The sequence below is a fragment of the Podarcis gaigeae genome (assembly GCF_964106915.1).
Source record: "Podarcis gaigeae genome assembly, chromosome: 6".
NCBI classification, from domain to species: domain Eukaryota; kingdom Metazoa; phylum Chordata; class Lepidosauria; order Squamata; family Lacertidae; genus Podarcis; species Podarcis gaigeae.
Window position 1 is genome coordinate 80,744,121 of NC_139682.1, and position 18,815 is coordinate 80,762,935.

At 44.2% G+C, this 18,815-nt stretch overlaps 1 protein-coding gene across 4 annotated transcripts in view; it reads right to left on the minus strand.

Annotated features, from left to right (window-relative positions):
- Positions 1–12,108, minus strand: part of PTPRC (protein tyrosine phosphatase receptor type C) — an 87,746-nt gene extending 75,638 nt beyond the window's left edge. For all 4 annotated transcript variants that reach the window (XM_083745313.1, XM_083745312.1, XM_083745311.1 and 1 more), the window contains exons 1-2: positions 11,970–12,108; positions 11,765–11,883 (exon numbers count right to left, since the gene is read on the minus strand). In XM_083745313.1, the coding sequence (XP_083601439.1) occupies positions 11,765–11,828 (64 nt within the window). In that variant the 5' untranslated portion in view covers positions 11,829–11,883; positions 11,970–12,108. The remainder of the gene's footprint in view (positions 1–11,764; positions 11,884–11,969) is intronic.
- Positions 12,109–18,815: the final 6,707 nt, after the last annotated feature.

Sequence of the window (18,815 nt, forward strand, 5' to 3'; positions counted from 1 at the left end):
CTACTCACCCCCATTGCCAGCCCCCTCCAACTTCCCCCTATCAACCCTCAAGTGTTTCCCCTTCCCACCCTGTGTGACAGCTAAGCTCGCTTTTCACCTACCCAACCCCATTTCCCAAGCCTCTTCTCTCGTCTATTCTACAGCCATGTTTTTGCTTTCTTTTTTTTCTTTTTTTAATAATAATTTTTATTAAGCTTTCCATTTTAACAATCCAATCAAATCACATTAAATATTCCAAATTATACAAATATATATCATAAAGTCCAAATATTTTGCCAAATTATAATTTTTTTTGTTGGGGGTTCCCATGCTTCAAGTTCAGTGGGGTCCAATCATCTCATATTTCTACTGCTTTAAGTGTCCACTAGTCCCTTCTTTAAATCTTCTTTGTTATTATCCTGCTATGTTTTCGCTTTCAAGCCCGTGCCCATGCCTCTGACTCACCTTCCACACAAACCACCCTCATGGAAACCCACATGTTTCTCCTCACACAGATTGCAACTGCTAAGCAAACTTTTCACCTTCTGTCCAGTTGTCAAGCCACCATCTCCTCCTGTTCTTCAGAACCTTTTGTGCCCCTGGTTTCCCTCTTCAACCCCCATCCCAGTGCCTCCTGCTTCCTCCTTTTCCACAACCCCCTTTGCACTCACATTTTCACCTTCGCTCCTTCCCTCCCCCTCCGCCTGCTTTCAGCTGTCCCTTGTGCACAGACCACCTGGTTTCCATGCCTTTTCAGCTCTCCTATTCTTCAGCCCCCTTTGCACACACACACACACAGAGACCACACACACACACAACCCATGCTGATGTATGCAACATCATTTAAGATGAATAGACTCTTGAGAGGAAGCATGGCAGTTGGCTTGTTCAGTTAGAGAAGGTGGAGTTCAATTAATGGACAATGTGCACGTATACATGCTTGGTTGTTAACAAAACATCTCTTCTAAATTACTACACTGAATCTAGAACTTCGGGTTGAATACAAAACATGGTAACAGGAATTAAATACATTCTGAGAAGGCACTATGGACTATTTGAGGGCTCTTATCTCTCACGCATGTGGCAGCTGAAGAACGAAAGGGAAAAGTTTAAAACAGTCATTTCAGTGTGCCCCCTTTCTTGCTGTACTCAAACAAGAACAGAAGTGTGAATAAAGTGAGAAGAGAGTAATACTGATACAAAAATTGTGGCTTTAAACACCTTAAAGGTTTGAGATAAGCAGGGGTGGAGAGACACCGAGGAATTGTTTTTAAAAAAACAAAAACACAAACCAGTTTTAACAAGGAGAAAAGCAGATATGGGTACAATGGTACTGGCAAACGATCAGTGTGTATCTGGTGTATGTGTGTGAGTGCGAGTGTGTGTACGTGAGGTATACAGAGGTATCTCATCTCCTCAATTAACTCCCTTTCCTCATTCTACACAGTGCACAGAGCTCTATGGCTGCTTCAATAGTTCTCAAGTATGCAAGCTTTTCCCAGTTCCCCTCTCACTGTATTTGGCAATTGTCACTTCTTCCTATGTCAGCCCCTGCTCATTCTCTGCTCCAGCCTCTGACATTGTTTCAAATCACCACTTTTAAAATGGTAATTCATTTATAGTAGTCATTATTATAAATGTTTTCACCTGCTCTGTTGAACCCACCCATGAAAGCAAAATAGAAGGAAAGAACACAGGGCAGAATAAGTTCAGAGAGTGAGCAACTAATCTTGATTGCATTTGATTCACTTTAATTTCCAAAAAGAATTGCGGATTGACAATAAATCTCTGGCACAACCTGAAATATCTTTGATGGACCAGAGCACACCAGGCACTCCTGTCTTCCACTGCCTCCTGCAGTTTGGTCAGACTCATGTTTGTAGTTTCAAGAACACTGTCCAACCATCTCGTCCTCTGTCGTCCCCTTCTCCTTGTGCCCTCCATCTTTCCCAGCATCAGGGTCTTTTCCAGGGAGTCTTCTCTTCTCATGAGGTGGCCAAAGTATTGGAGCCTCTGTCCTTCCAGTGAACACTCAGGGCTGGTTTCCTTAAGAATGGATACGTTTGATCTTCTTGCTGTCCATGGGACTCTCAAGAGTCTCGTCCAGCACCATAATTCAAAAGCATCAATTCTTCGGCAATCAGCCTTCTTTATGGTCCAGCTCTCACTTCCATACATCACTACTGGTAAAACCATGACTTTAACTATACGGACCTTTGTTGGCAAGGTGATGTCTCTGCTTTTTAAGATGTTTATACTGTACTCTTCTTCAATCTTCTTGGTGAATTAGTGAGTGGAGTTTGGCTCCACGAAAAAAGGAAACTTTTTTCTCCTCACATAAGGGAATGTGGCACATTATTTACATAATGAAAGCAACTGGTCTGACCATGGATGGTGTAAGTTCCTCCCCTTCTGGGGACTTTAATATTAACAGCTATAAATTCACAGAGGTGGATGGGATTGGTTGGTGCATTAAAAAAGAAAGAGAGAGGGGTTCACGAGTCTTAGCAGAACATACAAAAAGCCCTGTTGGATCAAGCCAAGAACACATCTGGTCTAGCATCCTGTTCCCACAATGCCAAGAAGACGCTTCTGAGAAGCCAGCAAGCAGGACCTCAGTGCAGAACCTCTTTCCCTACTTCTCATTCTTGGCAGCAGATTCTTAGACAGAGGCCTGCTACTTTGGACAGTGGAAGAAGAATGTGGTTATCATGACCAGTAGCTATTGAAAGCCTTATCATTCATGAATTTGTCCAATCCTTGTTTAAAGCTACAGTTGGTGGTCAGTGCTACATCTTGGACTCCACAGTGTAAAGAGCAGGCACAGCCTCACTGGTGCACCTCAACCATAACAACACTCTATCTGTGCAGCACCCACAAGATTCTGCAACTGTGTAGCATTTTCTTTATTTTTTTAAGGGGTTAACGGGTCTCAGCAAATAAGCCTCTTTGTGTAATATGCTGACAATACTGCTTTTAAATGACATTATCTCTGAACATTATGTCTGCGAATCACTTGTACAAAATCACTTGTGCAAAAGCCATATTCCCACAACCAAAGGCAATGCGACAAGACATCTACTGAACAAAACAAAGTGGTGATCCACTCAACAAAAGATTATCTACTTAAGGTTATCTAAATAAACAGGAACATCCTTCTTTATATAATGAACGTGTCTAAATGTTAAAGAAATGAACAGCGCTGAAACAATGTATAATTTCTGGGGGCAGGGTGGGGCAGGGAAGGGACATGAACAATTTTACTTTCATCTATGGGACTAGACAAATTGGGAGGTTCAGGAACGAATCCAGACTACTCACAAGTGATGAATTACAGATTTGCTTATCACTAATTGTGCATAGTTAAGCAGCTACTAAAACTGGTGGGTGGGCATGGAGGATGGTGAATGATCTAGCATTGTAGCTTGATGCCTGCCTCTCTTCCCTAAATTTTCTGTTCATTTCCCCCTCACAGCTCTTCCCGCCCCCTCCCCCCCACCTCTCCATAGTCCTAACTCTTTCATCTATTCAAGGCACATCTTAGAATCATAGAATCATAGAGTTGGAAGAGACCACAAGGGCCATCGAGTCCAACCCCCTGCCAAGCAGGAAACACCATCAGAGCACTCCTGACATATGGTTGTCAAGCCTCTGCGTAAAGACCTCCAAAGAAGGAGACTCCACCACACTCCTTGGCAACAAATTCCACTGCTGAACAGCTCTTACTGTCAGGAAGTTCTTCCTAATGTTTAGGTGGAATCTTCTTTCTTGTAGTTTGGATCCATTGCTCCGTGTCCGCTTCTCTGGAGCAGCAGAAAACAACCTTTCTCCCTCCTCTATGTGACATCCTTTTATATATTTGAACATGGCTATCATATCACCCCTTAACCTCCTCTTCTCCAGGCTAAACATGCCCAGCTCCCTTAGCCGTTCCTCATAAGGCATCGTTTCCAGGCCTTTGACCATTTTGGTTGCCCTCCTCTGGACACGTTCCAGTTTGTCAGTGTCCTTCTTGAACTGTGGTGCCCAGAACTGGACACAGTACTCCAGGTGAGGTCTGACCAGAGCAGAATACAGTGGCACTATTACTTCTCTTGATCTTCTCAAATCTCACCTTCTGGATGCAGCTTCTAGAGCTGGGGACATGCTGGCTCCACCGTGCCACATTTGGGAGAGGGTTACATTGCTAGACCACACAGTGGCCAGGAAGCCTTCATTTTCCCCTTCCAAGAGAGAGAGGGAGAGAGAGAGAGAGAGAGAGAGAGAGAGCAAAGGAAGAAGAAGAGTACAGAAACAAGAGAATGCCACAAATTCACACTTTGGTTCCTACTTAGGATTGCAGCCTACATCAGGGAGATCCCTTATGGGATCACTAAAGTGTTTGCGAAGGTAGGCATGCTTTTGGTGTTACTTTCCATCTCTGGAAACAGTTGTGTCAGGCCCTTTTCTAAAAATAAAACCAATTTTCCACAGCACCTTTGTATATTTTCCTTGTGGTTTTGTCAGGAAGAGAAAGTGAGGTAGCGGTGTTTGCCTTCTCCACTTCCGTCATATTTGTTGGGTTTGGAACACAGTGTGGAGAGAGAAAAATGCAATTGGGCAAGGTGAAATGACTCAGTGAAGGGCACAATACTCCTTTATCTTCCTTCCCCTCCCCTGCATCACCTCTGCCACCCTAAGCACACAGAGCTTTGTGTGCTGTGTAGATGGAGGAAAGGAGTTAATTGAGGAAGTGAGATACCTCTGTAGGCCTCACTTGCACACATACACAGATACACACTGATCATTTGCCAGTCCCATTGTGCTAAACCTGAAGCGTATCAAAGTGTTTGAACTGAGGTGCTGGCTGATATATCTATATGTATACCAGCTCCTCCACATGACCCTATTTTCCAGGAACAGTCCCAGATTTACAGAAGCCATCCCAGTTTCTGATTTAATCCCAGAATGTCCTTTGATCCCTTAGGGTGTCCATATTTTCATCGGAGAAATGTTAGAGGGGATGGAGTCACGCGATCCCCCGAGCCAAGGAGATAAGTAACTATACAACCTTTAGAAGACATCTGAAGCCAGCCTTGTATCTGGCATTTTTTAAGGTTTAATGTTTTATAATGTTTTGATATATGTTGGAAGCTGCCCACAGTGCCTGGGGCGACCCAGTCAGATGGGTGAGGTATAAGTAACAAAATTTTTATTATTATGGAATAGGAGGTCCCTGTGTTCATCGGCAAAATGCTGGAGAGTATGATATACATGGTGAGGTGTGTGCAAATGTCCTCTTGATATAAAGGTAAAGGTAAATGGACACCTGACCATGAGGTCCAGTCATGACTGACTCTGGGGTTGTGGCGCTCATCTCGCTTTATTGGCCGAGGGAGCCGGCGTAAAGCTTCCAGGTCATGTGGCCAGCATGACTAAGCCGCTTCTGGCAAACCAGAGCAGTGCATGGAAATGCTGTTTACCTTTCCGCCAGAGTGGTACCTATTTATCTACTTGCACTTTGACGTGCTTCCGAACTGCTAGATTGGCAGGAGCAGGGACCGAGCAACGGGAGCTCACCCTGTCGCGGGGATTCGAACTGCCAACCTTCTGATCAGCAAGTCCTAGGCTCTGTGGTTTAACCCACAGCGCCACCCGTGTCACTTCCTCTTGATATACTCCACCCTGATTTGTTGGCGGAGTTCTTGGCAGCACCATTTCACCAAAGCTCTCCAAGGAGAGGAGGAATTCTCCAACAACTTTCCCCCCCCCACACACACCTTTCTTCTTCCTTTGCTGCTGCTTCAATTGGCAACAGCAGCGACATTTTGGGCGGTCTACCATTGTGCATTTTTTCCAAGGCCCCTGATCTCACGTTGCTCTGAGGCTTGGTGAGGGGTGGTGAGCTGGGAAATGGCAGCTGCCACAAAACAAATGGTGGAGAATACCTAGAGAAAACTGGCAGATAGAAGAGCAGAAGTATCTCTTTTTTTCTATTTCTGCTTTTCTGCTTTTTCTTCTTATTTAGTTTTTGATATTTTTAATTAATGTTCAATAATATTACTTGTAAGTATGATATGAATAGCATGATATGAACTTACAGAGAGAAGACTGATAGAAGAGAACTTTGTGAGAGACAAAATAGAGTGGCATTTCTCAGGGTATGCGGCTGAGAAAGATGGAAGCTGTCCCAGGTGGAAGCTGGGAAGATGGGGATCTTGTGAATTGAAGATTAAGATAGGAGGTTGATAGAATACCAAATCATGTGTTTGTGTAGGTGTGTTTCTTTTTTTCTTTCCCCGCGCCCCCTCTTCTTTTCTATTATTTTGCTCTCTTTAGATATTACCTTTGTTTGGGTTTTTATTGTATTATATGTTGGAAACCTTTAAGTTTAAAAAGAGAATACCTAAAGAAAATACTGCAAAACTGACTTCTTTTTTTCTAGTTGGGGAAGTGGGGGGAGGGAGATAAATCTCAGAATTTTTCTCAGGGCAGAGTAGGGGGTGGGTTGAGCTCAACACTAATATATGATTTAGCTGAGTAATTTAGCCTGCAGTCCTAACCCCGTTTCTCTGGATGAGCTTCTACAGAATTCAGTAGGGCAATCCTCTGAGCAGACCTGGTTAGGATTGAGCTGTGCATCTGCAATCCTATGCACACTGGGCTGGGAATAAGCCCTTGTGAGCGCTGTGGTGTTTACTTCTGAGTAAACACGCATAGGGTTCTGCTGTGCCTATAATTTCACACACAAGCCTCTTTTACATGAAGCTGTCTGCCTGGGAAGAGGTACGAAGGGCATTATTTTTAGAGAATAAAACACACACACAGTCCCTGAAAAAAAGGCAGGTTGACCTGCTTAAGAACAAGCACACTAGGTAAAAATATTCCCTTCAAAAAGGGACTGGTAACAAAGGGGGAAAGTTACCTTCTTATCTGCTTCACAGTTGTGAAATAATGTAATGCTCTTTCAGTGCCACAACGTTTCCTAAATCTTGGTAACTCTTAGGATTTCTATAGCAACAATTAGTTAGGATAGCACATGCCCCAGGCATCTACCTCATGCAGGCAAAGGAGATGAAAATCTGTCTTTTGAAGAAAACTATTGTCGCACACTCTCCCTTCCAGCCCCCTTCTATGCCTTCTCTGTTAGACATTGCATAAAGTAACAAAAGAGGTGAGTTGCCGAGACAGAACTTAGCCTACTCTTTCTAAAGAAAGGAGAACAGCAGTCAACTGTAGGAAGTCAGTTATAAAAATGAAGAACAGTCACAAAAAAATTCACAAGAAAAGAATCCTATTCTTTAGCAGCTTCGTTGTTTGCCTCTATTTATTGCTCTTCTAATTTTTAAAAAAGGGAGGACATGTATGTGCATAAATCGAAGTGAGCACCCTAACTGAGAATGGGCATCCTAAGTCTGAACTTCCACTTTGCATAAATGCTCAAAAGAATAAATCCCGAGTATGAAAACGGTGACAAACCATTTCCCCCCGCTCACATTTGGTCTCTACGCTATTGGGGATTTCAAAAAATAAATAAATGAGAACCTTTGTTTTAAATGGATGCTGGTTCAGAGACCGCTGTAAGATTTGACGGAGACGCAACATTTTAAAATCCGGGAAATCTAAAATATACTGCGAGTGACAGCTTTGGAAAGATAAAGCATTCTTTCTTTGTTGATAAAGGGAAAGCTGTTGCTCTGTATAGTCATGAGCACGAATGGCAGAACCTCTTTGTATGTTTTTAATATGCATATGAAACACTAAATTCTACTGCATTTGGCAGTAGCTGCTGGACAGAACTGGGCAAAGCCTCCAGGCCAGTGTTTTCTCCATAATGTTAACTTTGGGGGCAGAGGGTAGACACAGACTTACCGGGGAGAATCAATAAGCAGAAATGCCTTGCTTAACTCTTCCTCTGCCTGGCAAACTGCCTTTCCCCCCACAGCTAAGCTTCAAAACTGGAAGTGAACCACACTGGGGTGGGTGGGAAAAACCAGATTCAGGAAAACTAGCAGATTGTTTGCATTCTGTGCCCACACACTGTCACTTCCCTACAAGTTGCCTTCTTGAGTTTCATCATATTAGCAAAATGCAGAATCAGGCCCATGTGTGCTAATTTCCACCAGTGTTCATTGTAATCTCAGACTTAGAATTAGTTTCTGGACCCAATTCAAACTGCTGGTTTTGACCTATAAAGCCTTAGGTGCCTCAGGACCACGATACCTCAAGGATTGCCTTTTCCCATATGAAGCAAACCAGACCCTGTGATCATCATCTGAGGCTTCATGTGCCTCCTCGGAGACAGGTCCAGAAGGTGGCAACATGAGAACGGGCCTTTTCTGCAATGGCTCCCCATTTGCAGAATGCTCTCCCCAGGGAAGTTCAGCTGGCACTTTCATTATAAAACTTTAGGCACCAGGCAAAAATGCTCCTCTTCAACCAGGCCTTGGGCTGATTAATATTCTATGTCTTTTTAATTGTTTTTTTTTGGGGGGGTTGCTATTGGTTTGCTTTGTTTTTGCTCATTTGTATTATGTAGTTCGTTTTGTATTTTTATGCTGCAAACCGTCCTGAGGTCTTCGGATGAAGGGAGGTATACAAATTTATTTAATAACAATAATAATAATACATATCTACTACTTCCCTGCCATATATTTTGTGGTAAGCTGTGAAGGTATTTCCTAAATATCTTTTGCCCCAGCAGAAATATCACAATCCCTTCAGGTTAGTGGGGGGGGGGAGGTGGCCTATTAGATGTTGAGATACTCTGAGGTCCATTGCCAAGGGCCTTCTGGTGGTTCCCTCACTGAGAGAAGTGAGATTACAGGGAACCAAGCAGAGGGCCTTCTCGGTGGTGGCGCCTGCCCTGTGGAATGCCCTCCCAGCAGATGTCAAGGAAATAAGCAACTATCTGACTTTTAGAAGGCATCTGAAGGCAGCCCTGTTTAGGGAAATTTTAATGTTTTATTCTGTTTTTAATCTGTTGTGAGCTGCCCAGAGTGGCTGGGGAAACCCAGTCGGATGGTTGGGGTATAAATAACAAATGATGATGATGTCCCAGCCAACATGGTCAGTGATACAGGGATGATGGAAATTGTAGTCCAGCAACATCTGGACAACCCTGAGTGGAAGAGAAAGCAATTTTGTCTCCTTTACTGGCCATTGGCTCACCAACTATGGAGGCTGAAGCATCCCCAAAGAATCACAACTCCATTGGCATTTCTGAAAGTGAAGAATAGTTTTGACATCCCCGAATATTGCAAGGCCTCTGTTGCCAACACTAAACTATGCACTCAGCAACAACCCAGGTCTGGAAACTTGGGCTACCATTTTTCTGCTGCAGAGCAGAGCACCGTTTCCAGGGGAGACACTTAATACAAACTCCCCCCCCCCCCATTGCTTTCCTCTTGCAAGCCCATCCATCAGGTAGGCATCTCCTCAGCGAAAGTTCCCCAGTGCATGTTTATTTACTTCTTCTGAATGACCCTGGGATATTTTTTCATGGAAGACCTTAAACATCCATTAATAAATTGAGGGAAAGAGACTGTTACTTGAACCTTGCAAATCATGCCCCTCCAACAGCTTTGCAGCAAAGAAGCAGTGCCCTGGGTTCCAGATCTGCCTTTACAAATAATTTGGTGCAGTGGAAAGGGACTAAGTAGCAAGTAATGTTGAGAGAGGTAGGGTGCATGGAGGACCTCCAACCGGGTGAAAATAAGCAGCATAGGGAGTATAAAGGGAATGGGGGTTCTGTTTTGGAAAGGCACAAGGCGGAAGGTAATAATAATAATAATAATAATAATAATAATAATAATAATTTATTATTTATATGCTGCCCATCTGGCTGAGTTTCCCCAGCCACTCTGGGCGGCTCCCAAACAAGTATTAAAAACAATACAGCATTAAATATTAAAAACTTCCCTGAACAGGGCTGCCTTCAGATGTCTTTTAAAGATAGGATAGCTACTTATTTCCTTCATATCTGAAGGGAGGGTGTTCCACAGGGTGGGCGCCACTACCGAGAAGGCATAAACGGAGAAAGAGTGTGTAAGACATGTCAATGACTACAAAGCTAATGATTGAATGAGGTTCCTTGAGCTCTGGGCAGCAGTACTGTTAGGACCCGACTTCAGGACAGAGGTAGTCATAGCTTAGTGGAAAAGCACATTGTTCGATCCACAGCATCTCTAGGTAGGGCTGTGGAAGATGCTTTCCTGGAACACTGGAGAGTTGCTGTCAGTGTTCACCATACACTGATACCTCGGGTTAAGAACTTAATTCATTCTGGCGTTCCGTTCTTAACCTGAAACTGTTCTTAACCTGAGGTACCACTTTCGCTAATGGGGCCTCCCGCTGCCATGGCCGCTCGATTTCTGTTCTCATCCTGAAGCAAAGTTCTTAACCCGAGGTACTATTTCTGGGTTAGCGGAGTCTGTAACCTGAAGCGTCTGTAACCTGAAGCGTCTGTAACCCGAGGTACCACTGTACCGAGCTAGATGGATGAGTGGTTTGGCTTGGGATAATGCAGCTTCCTATGGTCCTAAGTCCTGGGTCCCACTCAACATAATAAGCAGGATTCATCCTCCCGCCCCAACCAGCACACACACAAATGCAGCGTGATTGCATTACCACCATTTGAAGCACACTGTCATCTAAAAAGGGGGGACATTAAAACAATTAAATCCAGGGACTGAAATTACCTAACTGGACCACTGGCTCTGGGAATCTGTAATTATATCCAATATCGCACACCTACAATCTGATAGTATCAGTTGAACACATTAAAAAAGAAACTTCGATGCAGTAGAGCTTGAAATTTGAGGAACTGAATACAGGATCTGAGATCAGGGAGTGGCTCAGAAGTTAATGGAGAAGTCCATTTTAAAGGGGAGGAGAGATAAACCCAGCTGTAATATCATTGCTTTAGAAAGTCTGAGAAAATGAAAAGAAGGTGTTTCCTTATGTAACGTTAAAACGCAATCCTGTTGAGTGGTATGTATTATTTGAAAGAAGTGACTTACTGCTGCAATCCAAAGCATTCTTTATAAAGTTGTCCCAGTTCTAAACATTTTCAGACTAGAGTGCTAAACGCATCTATTTATTTTTTTAGATAAAAAACTATATATTGAGGCTGCACCTGGGTGCAAATCTCATTGAACTCAGTGGGACTTCTGAAGTGTGGAGCATTTCAGAATTTGCATCATGGGGAATCCTTGCTCGCCACGTTCAAAAGGAGCATTGCCTTGATTCATTGCGAATATTTTCACAACGCAGACAACCCAAACTCCAAATGAAGAGGGACACTTGATATTCCTACTTGGTTGACAACCCAAGATTCAGGATGGAGGGGAATCTGGCAATGAAAAACCAAACAGTTTGAGATGACCACTGCGCAGGTTATCTTAAAGCAGCCATTTTCAAATAGCTAACTCCTAACAAACTATTTCTGTGTTGAATTGTTAACCCAAGTAACTACAGAGGATTCTGTGGACAATACTACACGAGCTGTCAATAAGTGCTGAAGGTCTTGTCTCAATTACTCCATCTCAACTGAGTGTGGGCCAGAAACCTCTTCCTACCCAGTGGTAATGATGACTACGTCACCATTCAGATAAATTAGTTTGCTGTAACTGATATTCTTAAGATTCTGACATATATCAATCATCGTAGGCACTCAGGCATATGAGATACACAGACCTAAGACGTTAGAGCCAACCCTTAGATCTTGTCAAGATGGGTTTAGGATAGTTCTTCTAAATAAGTTTCCATGATAAGCAAAGTGAACAGACACGTAGCGGCCACCTACCTGAGTCCTGTCCATCCACAACGAGGGCCAAGCCAAACGCCAAGAGTTTAAGCCACAAAAACATGGTTACATCCAGGGGTCATGTGTATCCTCACAAAACAGCATGTGTGTGTCAGTCTCTGGAAAGCAAAATAATGGTTATCGCCCTGTGCAAAATGACTTGCCAAGGTCCAAATCAAATGTAGAATAGGCTATGCGCACGTACATTGCAATGCGTCCTTATCATTCAGGGAGCAGCTTCCTCTGACACCCAGAGACTAAGCACACACACACACTTCACAGCAAAGTGATGTCACAGACAATTTTTACTGACTTCTCTAAAACCACTCTTCTCTCTCTTTCTCTCTTGACTTCAGTTTCCAGGAAGTCAGAGGTTTTTCTGAAGCTGTTGCACTTGTTGCGACTTCCTGGTCGAAAAGCAGATGCCACCAGAATTTCTGAGGAACTGAGACGGGTTTCTCTGTCAAATGCTGAAAGAGGCAAAACGCTCGTGGCTGTGGAGAAAGACCCACCCCTACAACGATGCCGGATAATGTTAAGAAAATTGCATGCCAGCATGCTTAACTGACGAGGCCACCGTTGATCACAGCTAATATCTCAAGTGTTCGCTGGAGAAGTCTCAGATGATTCAAAATGTTCTCCTTCTCCAAAAATGGCTTCACTTAAGGTTTGATCCATTGAAGTGTGAGAGCAACGCCAGCACACAGAGGGATGGCCATCACAGGGTACTTCCTCTACCATGGGGCTCATGCACACACCCATGCAAAGTACTGGCCACTATGGGGATGGGAAGGTCCATGTGTATCTGCCATATCATGATACAACCATCCCTCTGCCTACGTACAAGTGTCTTATAGTGCAATCTTATATATGCATTTTGGCTGGTAGGCATGGAACTGTAGCCTTAAGCTTGGAACATGTGTACCCAGCCTGAATGGAGAAGGCTGAATGGGGGCACAGAGAAGGCAAATATAGACCTCTCATCACCATAATGACCCATTGACCCAGCCTGCATGTAACACTAAGCCAAACTATGGCTAAAGATAAAAAGGTAAAGGAGCCCTGGATGGTTAAGTCCAGTCAAAGGTGACTATGGGGTTACGGCGCTCACCTCACTTTCAGGATGAGGGAGCTGGTGTTTGTCCACAACTTTCCGGGTTATCTGGCCAGCATGACTAAACCGCTTCTGGCACAACAGGACACCGTGACAGAAATCAGAGCACATGGAAACACCATTTACCTTCCCGCCACAGTGGTACCTATTTATCTACTTGCACTGGTGTGCTTTTGAACTGCTAGGTTGGCAGGAGCTGGGACAGAGCAATGGGAACTCATGCTGTCGCAGGGATTCAAACAGCCGACCTTCTGATTGGCAAGCCCAAGATGCTCAGTAGTTTAGACCACAGTGCCACCCACGTCTAAACATGAATGAGCAAGTGTAACCAGAGCTACCCAGAGACAAGCCAGCCCTAACCCTAAGAAAAAAACATTGACTAGTTCCTGGTTTGTTTGGAGTGAGACAAACAGTGAGTCCAGGTTCATTATATAATGCTAACCCAAAAGGTGGCTGAGCTCTGAGAAGTTTGGCAGCAACAGACTGGTGAGGAATGAAGCAACTGATTTTCACACCTGCTTGCCCAAACCCTTGCTCATCCATGCTTAGCCACAGTTTGGTTTAGTGCTGTGAGCAAACCTAGCCACTGGGCCATCGAAATGTGGTGAAGGAATTTGAGGTGTATTGCTTGTAATCCACCTTGGGATTCATTTGAATGAAAAGCATTAAACCAATCAAGTGTTTTCCCAAGAAGAAAATGCAGACATATGCTATCGTAAATGAGGTATAATCCAAACAGGAGGGTTTTGTGTGTGGGAAGCATCCTAGGAACATATGTAAATAAATTGATAGATTTCTGTCAGAAAGGCAAGGAAGGTGCCATTTGATTCAGAAAATTCTATAAAATCAGAATTTCAGTGGTGGTACCCTCTGTGGTAAAGGTAAAGGGGACCCCTGACCATTAGGTCCAGTCGTGGCCGACTCTGGGGTTGCAGAGCTCATCTCACTTTACTGGCTGAAGGAGCCGGCGTACAGCTTCCGGGTCATGTGGCCAGCATGACTAAGCCGCTTCTGGAGTGGTACCTATTTATCTACTTGCGCTTTGGCATGCTTTTGAACTGCTAGGTTGGCAGGAGCTGGGACCGAGCAATGGGAGCTCACCCCGTTGTGGGGATTCAAACCGCCGACCTTCTGATCAGCAAGTTCTAGGCTCTGTGGTTTAACACACAGCGCCACCCTTACCCTCTGTGGTAGATGTCACCAAATCTACCCTCTGTGGCAGAAGTCACCAAATCAAACAGCACTTTTCTCGCCTTTCTTCCAGACACCTCCCCACATCATGAGATTCTTACAGTGTTTAGCACACTCACAGCACTGAGTTGAGTCACAACCAGGGTTGCAAATCCAGGACAGTATATGCTTTGCAATCCTCATTTGGACAGCAAGTGCTAACTGTAGTTTGCAGGTTCAGAAGCAATTGCAAACTGTGGTTTGTGGATGGGATCCAACTAAGCTGTTGTTTGCATGACACAAAGTTCACTTCCACCATGGGACTGCCCTCTCTCCTTCCCCTGTCTCCCATCCCCTAAATCTCATTTCCAGTGCACATAGCCCACTTGGAGCTACACTGAATTCCACCGCATGGTTTGGGCCTTTGAAGCAATCCTTAACACCCACTTGGGGGTTGTGGGACCTGTAGAGGGAGTGGAACATCTCCCCGCTGACTTGAAATGGTGGCATTTAGCTAGGGAAGCGCTACAGCGGTACCTCAGGTTACATACGCTTCAGGTTACATACGCTTCAGGTTACAGACTCCGCTAACCTAGAAATAGTGCTTCAGGTTAAGAACTTTGCTTCAGGATGAGAACAGAAATCGTGCTGCGGCAGCGCGGCAGCAGCAGGAGGCCCCATTAGCTAAAGTGGTGCTTCAGGTTAAGAACAGTTTCAGGTTAAGTCCGGACCTCTGGAACGAATTAAGTACTTAACCCGAGGTACCACTGTATATGAAAAGTTATCCCTCACACTTGACAGAGTTGGCTCACCCACAGTTAGTTGTGCATCCCTCACCAGGGTTCCCTACTGAGGATCTGTTGTGTTAAATTAAAGATGGCCCAGTTCATTCAGCCTTGTGTCTTGCTTTCGCATTTCCCTGTGTGGTTGCGACAGACACTTCCAGACTCCGCTTTTTGTTTGCTTTTCAACAATTCCTATGAATTTTTACGAGTTTATTCAGCCAACAAATTGTCCACATTGGCATGTTTGGTGGCAGTTATTGTATACGCATAGCAGCTTTATGAGTTTAGAGCATGTTGTTGATTTTCTAATCTGGAATTTTCCTTTCCTTTTTTTGCGCTCAAAGCATCTTCTTGTAAAAGTCACAGAAAGTAACTCAGGAAGGATGGAAATGAAACTTCAAACTCTCTGGAGTTCATCCTAAACCGACCACATTCTCCTGAACAAACCCTAAGGTTCTGTAAACCAAATTTATGGAAGTACCTTCCAAGCATCATTCGAGAGGGCAAGGATGCATTTCTATCCACACTTACTGGGCAGTAAATCCCAATGAACTGTATCCGTCAGTAGACATGTATAGGATCACACAATTAAATTATGGAATAGTGGAAAACTTCCTCAGTCTCCCTCACTCACTCCTTCCTTCCTTCTTCGCCTCCAGTTGTCAGGTGCATCAGGAAAAAGTAGATTGCTCCTTGATGCTGTCAACTATTCTGTAATTGACACATCTCCTGCATTTCTTCAGTGGATGTGTGTGAACAAGCTCACTACAAAAGATTACAAGCTTCCACATGTACACATTTCTTCAGCCAGCAAGTGCAACTTGAAGAACAGTATATGTCCATGCTGATTTGTTCCACCCAGAATGCTCTTTGTGGTTGCCTGGAAAGAAACCATACATTTTATATATTTATATTTATATTTTTTATTTTTTAATGTTTTATTATTATTATTATTATTATTATTATTATTATTATTATTTATTATTTTTTATTTGGTTTTTCAGATTAAAAATGTACAGACACATATCCAACATACAACATAAAAAGGAATCTCTTGGACTTCCCTCCTCCTCTTTGTGGGTTCTATTGTTAATCATTTCCTCCTGCATCTATTATGATCATCCAAATCTTTTACCTCTCCATTGTGTCCAAAATTCACCCTTAAACTACAAGTGATATTCCAATCCTACTAACGATTTTAACTGTTTACAATGGTCTGTAAGATAAGTTATCAATTTTCTCCATTCCTTGTTAAAATTTTGGTCTTCCTGATTTCTGATTCTTCCAGTCATTTTAGCCATTTTGGCATAATCCAGGCATAGGCAAACTCGGCCCTCCAGATGTTTTGGGACTACAACTCCCATCATCCCAAGCTAACAGGACCAGTGGTCAGGGATGATAGGAGTTGCAGTCCCAAAACATCTGGAGGGCTGAGTTTGCCTATGCTTGGCATAATCCATCAACTTGATCTGCCATTCTTCTTTGGTAGGGACTTTTTCTTCTTTCCATCTCTGGGCCCAAAACATCCACACAGCCGTGGTCACATACATAAATAGAATTTTCTGCTCCCTTGGGATTTTGACACCTGGCATTCCTAAAAGGAAGGCTTTGGGTGTTTTAGAAAAGGCTATTTTAAACATTTTTTTCAACTCATTATATATCCATTCCCAAAATTCCTTTACTACCTTTCATTTCCAACACACATGATAAAAGGTGTCTTCTTTTTCCTTACATTTCCAGCACATTTATTTATATTTAGCTCTGAGCAATGATTCACCCCAAACCCAGTGATCCTTGGCTCCTACCAGATCAGTTTAAAAGCTGCTCCACTGCCACCTTTCAACCACCAGTCTGCTTCCATGTTGGCTCAAGTAATCCATCAGCTGTAAGGCAGGTTCCTATCATTCCAAAGGGGGAAGGGGCATAGCTCAGCAGTAACACACCTGCATTGGGTTCAGTCCCATGTGTCTCCAGCTAGTCAGTGTGGAAAATACTTGTCAGGGGCTCAGGAGCAGAAGCACAGGAAATGGAGAGCGAAGGGGAAGAATCTGAGGGCAGCATAGGAGAAGACGACAGTGGCCCGAGAGATTTCATGAGCCTCTCCAGCGAATCGGAAGATTCACAGAAGGGGGCGCCGATGGCCAGGGCAAGGGGGGTCCAGGGGGGACGCGCCAGGAGCAAGGGGCCAGCGGTGACTCCCAGAGCAGCGGCTGGAGATCAGGACCAGCTTCCCCACCAGAGCGTAGTGGGGGGGGAAGAATCCCAGGTATCAGGGCCAGCGTCTCCTCCAGGAGGGAGAGAAGATGAGTTAGGGCTGACCACGCCTCCATCGGGGAGCGAGGGAACGGTCAAAAGGAAGGTTGCCGACTGGGCGCGCGCGCTAAGTTCAAATGTACAGGCGAGCGGCACAGCAGGTAGCCCGGATAGGGAACCAGGTCCTAAAGCCCGTCGGAAGGTGGGGAGTGAATCCGGGGACTCAGCGTCAGAAGAGTCCAGAAAGGGTGAGACCCCAGCGGGCAGGAGGGCCCAGAGGAGGAAGGAGCTAAGGAAGAGGTGGAGCAAGGCTAGAGTCTTAAACTGGTGTGGAAGGGGAGGAGATTCAGACAGAGCTTCGGCGGTCTAGGGTTTAAGACGTAGAGCTGCGCGCTACGGCTTTGAAATGGAAACTGAACTTCAATAAAGACTTTTGTATATAACGACGATCTGGCGTTGGTCCTCTGTGAGCTGGGACCTTGGGGCAGCTCTGACAATACTGAACTAGGTGTACCAATGGTCTGATCTGGGGCTAATCTACACTGGTTAGTTACTGTATTTTTCCATGTATAAGACGAGCTTTTGGACCCAAAAATTAGGTTCAGAATTTAGGCTCATTTTATATACAGGTAGTGCTGAGGGGTGATGCATGAATGGTTTTTTGGCACAAGCCCGAGATTGTAAGCGGTGATTGGCCGCTTGATTGTGTGGGGGAGGGGATGCCGAAAATTGCTCACCCACTGGAACGCAGCACACAACCACTCGCGTCGCAGCTGCCGCTCGCATTGCTATTAGCCCTCCTCATTGCCACTGCGGCAGCCAATAGACAACTGCCCTTGTTGCACCAAGTGGGAGTGTGATTGGTGGCCGCTAGTGGCGACTGGGGAGCTGGTAGGTGGTTTCTATTCACCAGCAGCCACCAATCACACTCCCGCTTGCTGCAACAAGAGCAGCTGTCTATTGGCTGCCGCAGCAGCAAACAGGAGGGCCAATGGTGGCGATCAGCAGCTGCAACGCAAGCAGTTGTGTTCTGCGTTCTGGCAGGTGAGCAATTTTCGGCATTCCCCCCAAATAATCCTCCCCAAAAGCTCATTCCCCCCATTTTCTAAATTTTGATGCCCCCAAAATAGGGGGCGTTTTATAGACGGGGACGTCTTATAGATGGACAAATACGGTATAACATCAAAAATGTGTTATGAAAATGTGACACCAGAGACCGCTGTAGAGCAGTGATCCACCATCAATGGGGAATTACATTGAGAGCTATATTACATTTGTTCAAAGGGTACAAGACAGGGATGCCCTCTGTCCCCTCTCCTATTCATTATGGTGTTGGAAGTAATTACAAATAAAATAAGGGAAACTCCGGAAATAAGAGGAATCAGAATTGGAGCAAAAGAATATAAATTAAAGGCTTATGCCGATGATTTAGTAATATCGTTAGAAGAACCAACAAAGGGTATTGATAAAGTTTTAGAACTACTTGAAGAATTTGGAAAACTATCCGGGTTTAAGTTAAATAAAATTAAAACCAAGATGTTGACAAAAAATTTGGCTGAAGATTTAAGAAACCAGTTAGAGTTGCAAACAGGGATTAAGGTAGTGAAAAGGGTGAAATATTTGGGTATTTGGGTCTCCACAAAAAATATAAATTTAGTAGAAGACAATTACATTAAGATCTGGAGAGAGATTAAAAAAGACCTAGATATCTGGAGCAGGATAAAACTCT